Source organism: Cajanus cajan, chromosome 3 (assembly GCF_000230855.2).
Source record: "Cajanus cajan strain Asha chromosome 3, NIPB_CcT2T_4, whole genome shotgun sequence".
In the NCBI taxonomy this organism is placed as follows: Eukaryota; Viridiplantae; Streptophyta; class Magnoliopsida; order Fabales; family Fabaceae; genus Cajanus; species Cajanus cajan.
In genome coordinates this window covers 23,881,299-23,893,247 of record NC_138519.1, presented here as the reverse complement: position 1 = coordinate 23,893,247, position 11,949 = coordinate 23,881,299, and the positions used below count along the sequence as shown (strand labels likewise).

At 36.7% G+C, this 11,949-nt stretch overlaps 1 protein-coding gene across 1 annotated transcript; it reads right to left on the bottom strand.

The window, feature by feature from the left end:
- Window positions 1-535: 535 nt before the first annotated feature.
- On the bottom strand, window positions 536-2,113 carry LOC145956152 (uncharacterized). Its single transcript, XM_083071718.1, has 2 exons — window positions 1,786-2,113; window positions 536-1,683 (listed from the first exon to the last, which is right to left on the bottom strand). The coding sequence occupies exons 1-2, from the start codon at window positions 2,111-2,113 to the stop codon at window positions 536-538; spliced, it is 1,476 nt and encodes a 491-aa protein (XP_082927844.1).
- Between the last annotated feature and the right edge of the window lie 9,836 nt (window positions 2,114-11,949).

The window sequence follows — 11,949 nt, the reverse complement described above, 5'->3', positions numbered from 1 at the left end:
GGGGCTTGAGCCCTCATATCAGAAAAAAAAAAATTTCAGTTTTTCTGCTAAATCCGCTGCAGCTTTGGATGAGGGCTACAGCCCTGAGACTTAAAACTTCATATTTTTACTTCCTTTTTCACTCTTTCATAGCTCTCAACCTCTCTAAAACTTGTTCCTACACTCCCACATTTTTAACAGCTATAATGAACTCCTAATTAACACAAACAATCACACAATTAACCAAGTGCAACTAACATGACACACAAAATATAAGATATGCAATGACACATGAATATCATACATTCAAACATGCATTGATACTACCATATCATTTACTCATGAAGCCTAAATAACACAACAAGTAGTAACCAAAATATGAAATTAGCAAAACACAAACATGCAAATCATCAAGCAACATTCATACTGATATCAAGCAATTCTATGAACAAAAACTCTTAATTACTTACTATTCAAACTAAATTGGGAATCTAAAAATAGAAATCAAAATAAGAACGTGCTAATTTAATGTCTTTAGCTTGACAATCCTGTTTGTTCATGGCTCCTTCAAATGTGTGCTGGTAGTGAATCTCTCCACCTCACCACCCAAATAATGCTTGAGCCTCTGACCATTAACTAGCCAAGTCCTTCTAGAGCCAGGATCTTCAAGTTCAATGGCTCTGGAATTGAACAATAATACTTGTTGGCCAGGTTGGAAGTTCCTGTTCAGAATCTTCTTGGCATGGTATATCTTGGCTTTGTGCTTGTAAGACTTAAAAGACTCATAAGCTTTCAATCTTCTTTCTTCCCATTCATGCAATTGAAGCTTTCTTTTCTCTCTTGCTGCCTTCAAATCATAATTCAAGGCCTTCAAAGCCCAAAATGCTTTATGTTCCAATTCCAATTGTAGATGACAAGCTTTACCAATGACTTTTTCCAATTCTTCATTAGAGATAAGCAAAGCCTTCTCTAGTGGCGATGAGCTCTTGAAATCATTTTGAGTTTCTAAGTACATATCATTTAATGCATCAATTCTGAAGCAATCTTTGTGACCTTTTGGAAACTTTGTTGTTTCAAATACATTGAAACTCACTTCCTCATCTTGGACCCTCACTTTCAGCTTTCCTTCATCCATGTCAATGAGAACTCGAGCTGTCTTCATAAAGGGTCTGCCCAGAATCAATGGAACCTCCACATCTTCTTCCATGTCCATCACTACAAAATCAACTGGGAACATGAACTTGTCAACCTTTACAATCATATCTTCCACTATACCATGTGGAATCTTGATGGATCTGTCTGCCAACTGCAAGGTCATTCTTGTAGGTCTCACTTCCACTTCTCCTATCTTTTTCAACATGGATAAAGGCATCAAATTAATACTAGCTCCAAGATCTAAGAGTGCCTTACCCACTGACAGATTACCAATTGATACAGGGAGAGTGAAACTGCCTGGGTCTCTAGATTTTTGAGGTAGAGACTTTTGTATAATAGCACTACAACCTGCCTCAAGCTCCACAGTCTCTTCTTCAAGAATTCTTTTCTTCTTAGTTAACAATCCCTTCATGAACCTGGCATATGTAGGCATTTGTTCCATGGCTTCAGTGAAAGGAATATTAATTTGTAGCTTCTTGATGATGTCCAGAAACCTTGCAAATTGTCTTTCCTTCTCTTTCTTAGATGGGGCATGAGGGTAAGGTAAGTCTTTAATAGGAACAGTAGAACTAACTTCCTTGCCCTTCTTTTTATTCTTCTCCTTCTCAATCTCATTTTTCTCTCTTATTTTCTCATTATTTACACTCTCACTATTATTTTTTTCTTCCTCATTCTTCTCAATCTCTTCCTCAACCCCCGTCAATTCAACATTTTCTTTCTTTTCATTTTTCTCACTTACCCCAACATCACTACCTACCACCTTTCCACTTCTTGTTGTTATGGCTTGGCAATACTCCTTGGGGTTGGTCTTGGTGTTGGCTGAAAATGGGCCTTTAGACATGTCAGCTAATTGCTTAGCTAGCTGACCCACCTGCACCTCCAAATTCTTGATAGATGCCTCTGTGTTCTTCTGATTGTTCATAGACACCTGCATGAACTGGTTCAGAGTATCCTCCAACTTGCTGGTTCTTTCATGCATAGAAGGATAAGCAGGCTGATGTTGCTGTTGTTGTTGTGGTGGTGGCCTATTGGATGGTCCAGCTTCATTCCTCCATCCATAACCTTGGTTGTTGTTGTTGTTTCTCCAACCTTGATTCCCCTGCATATAATTGTTAGTGTTATAATTACGGGAATTAAAATTACCTCCTTGTTGTTGGTTCCCCACATAGTTGACCTCTTCTTCATTTGGAATTCTCTGGTTTTTCACTTCCAACTTTGTACTCTCTTATGGAATTTGCTGCAGAATTTGTAATGGCCATGAGTGGCTAATTTCATTGAGGATTGGTTGGATGTAACTACTAACTCTTCTCCTTCTTAAATATATGCATTTTAATCTCATTATTTGTGTATGATTCTTTACTTAATGCTTATATCGGCTTGATCACCCGTTGTATGAATTTTTGGTTTTTGAATCCAGTTGGAAAACGTTTTTGAAAACCCGAACTGAATCTTGCACCTAATCAATTCTTGTTCTAGGGATAGACTTGATTTGGTTAGTCACATTGTTCAAGTTCTTGTTCTTAATGCGAAGTGTTGAACTCAAAACATAGAGGAATCATGTTTTGAGCTTAATGACTTTAGGATTCAACCTTGAGGAATCTTGTTGGATTACTTAATGAACGTGGAAATAATGGAATTAGAATAGCATTTATTTTAAGAAGATATATGAGTTAGCAAGTGCTTCCGAACCAATCCTTGTTTCTTAATCATTGACCTTACTACGTTTGTTTTATTTTGTTGTTTTAATCTATTTTCACTCATCTACAATTTGAACATCAATTTCGTATAAATCATTAGAGAAAGAATTACTAAACACCCAAATCCCTGAGGACGATCTTTAAATATTACTTCGAAACTTGGTTCACTTGCAAATAGATGAACTAAGATTAATCTAAGGAGTTACAAGAGTGTAGTTTCTTTGGCTAAAAATATTTCCTTTTTGTGTAGGTTTTGATGAAATTGGAAATCCAAGGCTATAGCCCCAAAACCAGAGCTGCAGCCATGAAGCATGAACCAAAAAGAAGTGTTCCAGAGAGTTGGAGCTGCAGCCCCCATTCCAGAGCTGCAGCCTTGGAGCCTTGTGCGTATATGGACCAATTCCAGAGAGTTGGAGCTGCAGCCCCCATTCCAGAGCTGCAGCCTTGAAGCCTTGTGCGTATGGAAACCAATTCCAGAGAGTTGGAGCTGCAGCCCCCATTCCAGAGCTGCAGCCTTGAAGCCTTGTGCGTATGGAAACCAATTCCAGAGAGTTGGAGCTGCAGCCCCCATTCCAGAGCTGCAGCCTTGAAGCCTTGTGCGTATGGAAACCAATTCCAGAGAGTTGGAGCTGCAGCCCCCATTCCAGAGCTGCAGCCTTGAAGCCTTGTGCGTATGGAAACACTTCCAGAGCTGCAGCCCCCATTCCAGAGCTGCAGCCTTGGGTTAAAAATCCCAACTTTTCTTTGGACAGAACATATGTGGGGCCCAAAATTAAGGAGAAAAATAGTGGGGGACAAAAATTAAGGAAAGAAACAAGAAGCACATGAGCACTAAATTAAAAAGAAAGACAAGGGGCCTTAAATTAAGGAGAAACAAACAAGGAAAAAGGGAAAAATAATTAGTGGTTTTCCACTAATTGAACCACTAATGAAGGCTACAGCTGGACATCCACTAGGCTACAGCTAGAGACCATTTGGAGGGGGCAAGTGTTCTTTTTAGTAACACACAGATTGGGGGGCTGAGTATACACACGAAGAAGGGAACCCAAATTCTCTGGTTTTTCACTTCCAACTTTGTACTCTCTTATGGAATTTGCTGCAGAATTTGTAATGGCCATGAGTGGCTAATTTCATTGAGGATTGGTTGGATGTAACTACTAACTCTTCTCCTTCTTAAATATATGCATTTTAATCTCATTATTTGTGTATGATTCTTTACTTAATGCTTATATCGGCTTGATCACCCGTTGTATGAATTTTTGGTTTTTGAATCCAGTTGGAAAACGTTTTTGAAAACCCGAACTGAATCTTGCACCTAATCAATTCTTGTTCTAGGGATAGACTTGATTTGGTTAGTCACATTGTTCAAGTTCTTGTTCTTAATGCGAAGTGTTGAACTCAAAACATAGAGGAATCATGTTTTGAGCTTAATGACTTTAGGATTCAACCTTGAGGAATCTTGTTGGATTACTTAATGAACGTGGAAATAATGGAAACTTGATGGGGTTTTTTCGCAAACCTATCACTTGGCAAGTGAACCAAGTTTCGAAGTAGTATTTAAAGATCTTCCTCAGGGATTTGAGTGATTAGTAATTCTTACTCTAATGATTTAAAAGAAAATGATGTTCAAATTGCAGATGAGTGAAAATAGATTAAAACAACACAATAAAACAAATGTAATAAGGACAATGATTAAGAAACAAGGATTGGTTCGGAAGCACTTGCTAACTCATAGATCTTCTTAAAATAAATGCTATTCTAATTCCATTATTTCCACGTTCATTAAGTAATCCAACAAGATTCCTCAAGGTTGAATCCTAAAGTCATTAAGCTCAAAACATGATTCCTCTATGTTTTGAGTTCAACACTTCGCATTAAGAACAAGAACTTGAACAATGTGACTAACCAAATCAAGTCTATCCCTAGAACAAGAATTGATTAGGTGCAAGATTCAGTTCGGGTTTTCAAAAACGTTTTCCAACTGGATTCAAAAACCAAAAATTCATACAACGGGTGATCAAGCCGATATAAGCATTAAGTAAAGAATCATACACAAATAATGAGATTAAAATGCATATATTTAAGAAGGAGAAGAGTTAGTAGTTACATCCAACCAATCCTCAATGAAATTAGCCACTCATGGCCATTACAAATTCTGCAGCAAATTCCATAAGAGAGTACAAAGTTGGAAGTGAAAAACCAGAGAATTTGGGTTCCCTCCTTCGTGTGTATCCTCAGCCCCCCAATCTGTGTGTTACTAAAAAGAACACTTGCCCCCTCCAATTGGTCTCTAGCTGTAGCCTAGTGGATGTCCAGCTGTAGCCTTCATTAGTGGTTCAATTAGTGGAAAACCACTAATTATTTTTCCCTTTTTCCTTGTTTGTTTCTCCTTAATTTAAGGCCCCTTGTCTTTCTTTTTAATTTAGTGCTCATGTGCTTCTTGTTTCTTTCCTTAATTTTTGTCCCCCACTATTTTTCTCCTTAATTTTAGGCCCCACATATGTTCTGTCCAAGGAAAAGTTGGGATTTTTAACCCAAGGCTGCAGCTCTGGAATGGGGGCTGCAGCTCCAACTCTCTGGAATTGGTCTATATACGCACAAAGCTCCAAGGCTGCAGCTCTGGAATGGGGGCTATAGCCTTGGATTTCCAATTTCATCAAAACCTACACAAAAAGGAAATATTTTTAGCCAAAGAAACTACACTCTTGTAACTCCTTAGATTAATCTTAGTTCATCTATTTGGAGGGTCAAACATAACCAAAATTACTTATATCTCATCCAAAATAAGTGCCAAATTAAGCATAAAAATATGCAATTTGAGCACTTATCAACGAATCCGAGTCAGAGGATTTTTGAGACAGACTGTGGAGAAAAGTTCATTTTAATTTTTTTTTGCAATTTTAAATTTTAGTATTTAAATATTATGGTGGTTTATTGCTAGTTTGTTCAGTTTAAACTATCTGTTTGTTTTGTGTTAGTTATGGTTTTATGTGTTGGATGTTATAATTATGCATGTGTTGTTTTGGCTTGTGGTGCTTAGATCAAGTACTAATAAACATTTGGGGTTTTTGTGGAAAGTCACTAGTTTGTGAATAATCACTGACTATTGAAACACTCAGTTCTTTTTGAAAGACAAGTCAAGTTGTTTCAAATCAGCAAGAAGAAAACTTTCATCTTTAAACTCACCGAAAAAAAAAGTGTTGTTAATACTCATCTTTTGGTTGCACTCTATCATTTATGCATAATCTTAGAATTCATGAGCATCTCTTTAACTTGACATGAAAGGTCAGTGGTTGGATTTATTGAGCCAAGCCAGTGAGTGAGAACACCCAATACAAACACTTATATGTTTGAGAGTCACCATCATAGCATATGTGTTTGCATTGTTTGATTCTTGAAATTGTTGCTCTTGTAAAAAGTGATGGAAAAGATCAAGGCATTATGTTGTTCATATTGAAGATCTGTTGAGCCTATAACCAAACAGCTAACCTTCATTTGAGAAAAATCTTTGTTTGAAACCCATTTGAGCATTACCCTTTATTCAACCCTTAAGCCTATACCAATCATAAATTCCTCACCCTAACCAAACCTTAGAGAGCATGATGAAAATGAAACCTTAGAGAATTATTAACCTTGAAATAGGCTTGATTAAATTTGTAATGGTCATGAGTTGCAAGTGAAAAACAGAGGTTTCTTAATCATTGACCTTACTACATTTGTTGTTTTAATCTAATTTCAGCTTTAAGTCATTGCTCAGGAAATGTCCTAACCACGGGTTTGAAGATATAGCTCAACTGAATTTCTTTGTGAATGGAATCAAGCCTGAGGTGAAGATGTTATTAGATGCAGCAGCTGGTGGCACCATGATGACTGTGAGTCCAGAAGAGGCCACTCAAATTATAGAGTCTTTGGCATCTTCTGATCAACAAGCAGAGCATGGAAGACATCAATCTCATAGAAGAGGAGTTCTTGATCTTAACACTAATGATGCAATCCTTGCTCAGAATAAGCTGCTATCTCAACAAATTGAAGCATTGACTAAGCAGATGGCCAAGATTCCACAACAGCTTCATGCTATTGCTTCTTTTTCAACCCAACAAAATCCTCCCTTAAAATGTGATTTTTGTGGAGGAGATCATCCCAATGGTCACTGTTCAGAAATTCCAAATGAAGAAGAGGTCAACTATGTGGGGAACCAACAACAAGGAGGTAATTTTAATTCCCGTAATTATAGCACTAACAATTATATGCAGGGAAATCAAGGTTGGAGAAGCAACAATAACAACCAAGGTTATGGATGGAGGAATGAAGCTGGACCACTCTTCTCCTTCTTAAATATATGCATTTTAATCTCATTATTTGTGTATGATTCTTTACTTAATGCTTATATCGGCTTGATCACCCGTTGTATGAATTTTTGGTTTTTGAATCCAGTTGGAAAACGTTTTTGAAAACCCGAACTGAATCTTGCACCTAATCAATTCTTGTTCTAGGGATAGACTTGATTTGGTTAGTCACATTGTTCAAGTTCTTGTTCTTAATGCGAAGTGTTGAACTCAAAACATAGAGGAATCATGTTTTGAGCTTAATGACTTTAGGATTCAACCTTGAGGAATCTTGTTGGATTACTTAATGAACGTGGAAATAATGGAATTAGAATAGCATTTATTTTAAGAAGATATATGAGTTAGCAAGTGCTTCCGAACCAATCCTTGTTTCTTAATCATTGTCCTTATTACATTTGTTTTATTGTGTTGTTTTAATCTATTTTCACTCATCTGCAATTTGAACATCATTTTCTTTTAAATCATTAGAGTAAGAATTACTAATCACTCAAATCCCTGAGGACGATCTTTAAATACTACTTCGAAACTTGGTTCACTTGCCAAGTGATAGGTTTGCGAAAAAACCCCATCAAGTTTCTGGCGCCGTTGCCGGGGATTTGGTGCTAATTAGTAATTTTTAATCTTGTGATTTAGTAATTTTGTAAATTATTTTGTGAATACTTTGAATACCTAATCAATTCTTGTTCTAGGGATAGACTTGATTTGGTTAGTCACATTGTTCAAGTTCTTGTTCTTAATGCGAAGTGTTGAACTCAAAACATAGAGGAATCATGTTTTGAGCTTAATGACTTTAGGATTACTTTTTGACTTTAAGAACTATGAAATATTTCATTAATCTCCTACCAACAAGAGAGACTCATGAGAAGAGAGTGGGAGTATAAGAGAGTGTGGAAGGGTTTAGAGGTTGAGAACATGAAAAGAGAGTGAAGAGAAGTGTATTCGTAGCTTGGAAGTGGAAAATGGGTCTTAAAATCACTTAAAAATTTTTGGCATTTGAACCTGGGGCTGCAGCCATGATTCTAGAGCTGCAGCTGCAATGATGGCAGAGATATTGAGCTTGGGCTTGAAAATCAGAACCACAGCACACCGGAAACACTAGGTAGAATAGAACAAGTATATAAATATAGGATCTAGAATATAAATATATACGAATGTTCCAATCCAACTAGAGTTAGGGCGTACAATACAAACATTTCATCAAAAGTCACTATGCCAAGTGACTGAAAAACAAACAAAGCATCCTAAAGGATTCAGCTCCACCTTCCAGCTACAGATACACCACCTATCCCTGCTCTGCTCCCATACATAGTATGATCATTGCAGTCCAACCACATGAAAACAACAAAAGGGTAAGCTAGTATAAAAGAAATAACATATAGAAAATTTAAGAAATATAAATAACCACAACTATCAACACTTCATCAACTTACATCCCATTGATTTTTCAACCTGGTCATCAATATTCATATAATGCGTCGTCATGCATATAAACTCGGAGATCTCCTACAACAACTCAGCCCTTCGGCCTACAACAACTCAGCCTTACGGCCTACAACAACTCAGCCTTACGGCCTACAACCACCAATATTAACACACAACACAACACAACCGTACAGCTCAAAATAGCATCTTACAACAATGTACCACTAATACAACTCAACTCGTCTCAACAACATTAATCAATATTAGTCAACATATTCATGAAATAACACATCCCAAACAACCTTCAACATATTTTAATCACTCATTGTGAAGTGACAACCATTACTAATCATAGAATATCTGGAGTTATAATGCTCCTATCAGGCTCATCCTTATCTCATATTAAAGATAAGAAGATTTCCTATAACTCTTATGAAGACACAAAATCCTAATTCCTTCATCTACCATGTTAAAAATGATAAAAACCGAAACAACTATAAGGAATACTGGCAGCTTGACCCCTCTTCACTAAAACAGACATATATGGAGTTATAGTACTCCTATCATACTCATCCTTATCTCATATGAAAGATAAGAAGATGTTCTACAATTCTCATGAAGACATCGAGTCCAAATTATTTCATCTACCTTGTGAAAAATTATAAAAACCGAAACAGATATAACCAATGCTGGCAGAATTTGTAATGGTCATGAGTGGCTAATTTCATTGAGGATTGGTTTCCCCGGCAACGGCGCCAGAAACTTGATGGGGTTTTTTCGCAAACCTATCACTTGGCAAGTGAACCAAGTTTCGAAGTAGTATTTAAAGATCGTCCTCAGGGATTTGAGTGATTAGTAATTCTTACTCTAATGATTTAAAAGAAAATGATGTTCAAATTGCAGATGAGTGAAAATAGATTAAAACAACACAATAAAACAAATGTAATAAGGACAATGATTAAGAAACAAGGATTGGTTCGGAAGCACTTGCTAACTCATAGATCTTCTTAAAATAAATGCTATTCTAATTCCATTATTTCCACGTTCATTAAGTAATCCAACAAGATTCCTCAAGGTTGAATCCTAAAGTCATTAAGCTCAAAACATGATTCCTCTATGTTTTGAGTTCAACACTTCGCATTAAGAACAAGAACTTGAACAATGTGACTAACCAAATCAAGTCTATCCCTAGAACAAGAATTGATTAGGTGCAAGATTCAGTTCGGGTTTTCAAAAACGTTTTCCAACTGGATTCAAAAACCAAAAATTCATACAACGGGTGATCAAGCCGATATAAGCATTAAGTAAAGAATCATACACAAATAATGAGATTAAAATGCATATATTTAAGAAGGAGAAGAGTTAGTAGTTACATCCAACCAATCCTCAATGAAATTAGCCACTCATGGCCATTACAAATTCTGCAGCAAATTCCATAAGAGAGTACAAAGTTGGAAGTGAAAAACCAGAGAATTTGGGTTCCCTCCTTCGTGTGTATCCTCAGCCCCCCAATCTGTGTGTTACTAAAAAGAACACTTGCCCCCTCCAATTGGTCTCTAGCTGTAGCCTAGTGGATGTCCAGCTGTAGCCTTCATTAGTGGTTCAATTAGTGGAAAACCACTAATTATTTTTCCCTTTTTCCTTGTTTGTTTCTCCTTAATTTAAGGCCCCTTGTCTTTCTTTTTAATTTAGTGCTCATGTGCTTCTTGTTTCTTTCCTTAATTTTTGTCCCCCACTATTTTTCTCCTTAATTTTAGGCCCCACATATGTTCTGTCCAAGGAAAAGTTGGGATTTTTAAACCAAGGCTGCAGCTCTGGAATGGGAGCTGCAGCTCTGGAAGTGTTTCCATACGCACAAGGCTTCAAGGCTGCAGCTCTGGAATGGGGGCTGCAGCTCCAACTCTCTGGAATTGGTCTATATACGCACAAAGCTCCAAGGCTGCAGCTCTGGAATGGGGGCTGCAGCTCCAACTCTCTGGAATTGGTCTATATACGCACAAAGCTCCAAGGCTGCAGCTCTGGAATGGGGGCTGCAGCTCCAACTCTCTGGAACACTTCTTTTTGGTTCATGCTTCATGGCTGCAGCTCTGGTTTTGGGGCTATAGCCTTGGATTTCCAATTTCATCAAAACCTACACAAAAAGGAAATATTTTTAGCCAAAGAAACTACACTCTTGTAACTCCTTAGATTAATCTTAGTTCATCTATTTGGAGGGTCAAACATAACCAAAATTACTTATATCTCATCCAAAATAAGTGCCAAATTAAGCATAAAAATATGCAATTTGAGCACTTATCAACTCCCCCCAACTTACTCATTTGTTTGTCCCCAAACAAAGGTTCCACTATGACTACAAATTGACAACACTTTCTAATTCACAAATTGCTTTTATATCAACAAGAGAATAAGTCATCAATTAATTCACCTTCATTAAATTAATTCCTACTCACTTGAGGTACCCACATTTTCAAGCATACTTAATCAAAGAATTCACAAAACAAATCACAAACTTGAGCACTATGAATCAATGATTGAATAAATACTCCTCACTGGTGTATCTCTCCTTGGGTGAGTGTTTCTCTCAACTACACTCATCATTTCTATGAACATAAGCATTGATATCATCTCTCCATTACCACTCTTGAAAAGAAGATGAAGGATCTCAAGGTCTTTTGATGGTTGTAATGGGGCTTGGTTAACAAAGAAATATGATTTTTCTGGTTAAACAAGGTTCAAAGTTCAAACTCTAGAGAGCACAATAAACATAAGCAACAAGACTCAAAATTTATTCACTCTTCAATTTTCAACGCCAACCATATCTCTCGGCCCAATTTCTACCTTCACTTTTCCCATATTTACCCTCACAATCTATTGACTCAATTGCAAGAATCCCACCTCTTTTGAGACTTTTTGTACATTAACAGTTTTTTTTTTTTTTTTTTTTTTTTAACTTTTTTTTTAAGCTATTTTGAATGGAGTTGTACAGTACAATGATAACATTAGAGATGTAATTCTCACTTTAACATTTCACAACATGGTATTTCTTTTCTTTTTCTTCAACCTTTGACAATTTTCACTCCCCCCAACTTAACCCACAATCATTTTCATCATGCTCTCTAAGGTTTGGTTAGGGTGAGGAATTTATGATTGGTATAGGCTTAAGGGTTGAATAAAGGGTAATGCTCAAATGGGTTTCAAACAAAGATTTTTCTCAAATGAAGGTTAGCTGTTTGGTTATAGGCTCAACAGATCTTCAATATGAACAACATAATGCCTTGATCTTTTCCATCACTTCTTACAAGAGCAACAATTTCAAGAATCAAGCAATGCAAACACATATGCTATGATGG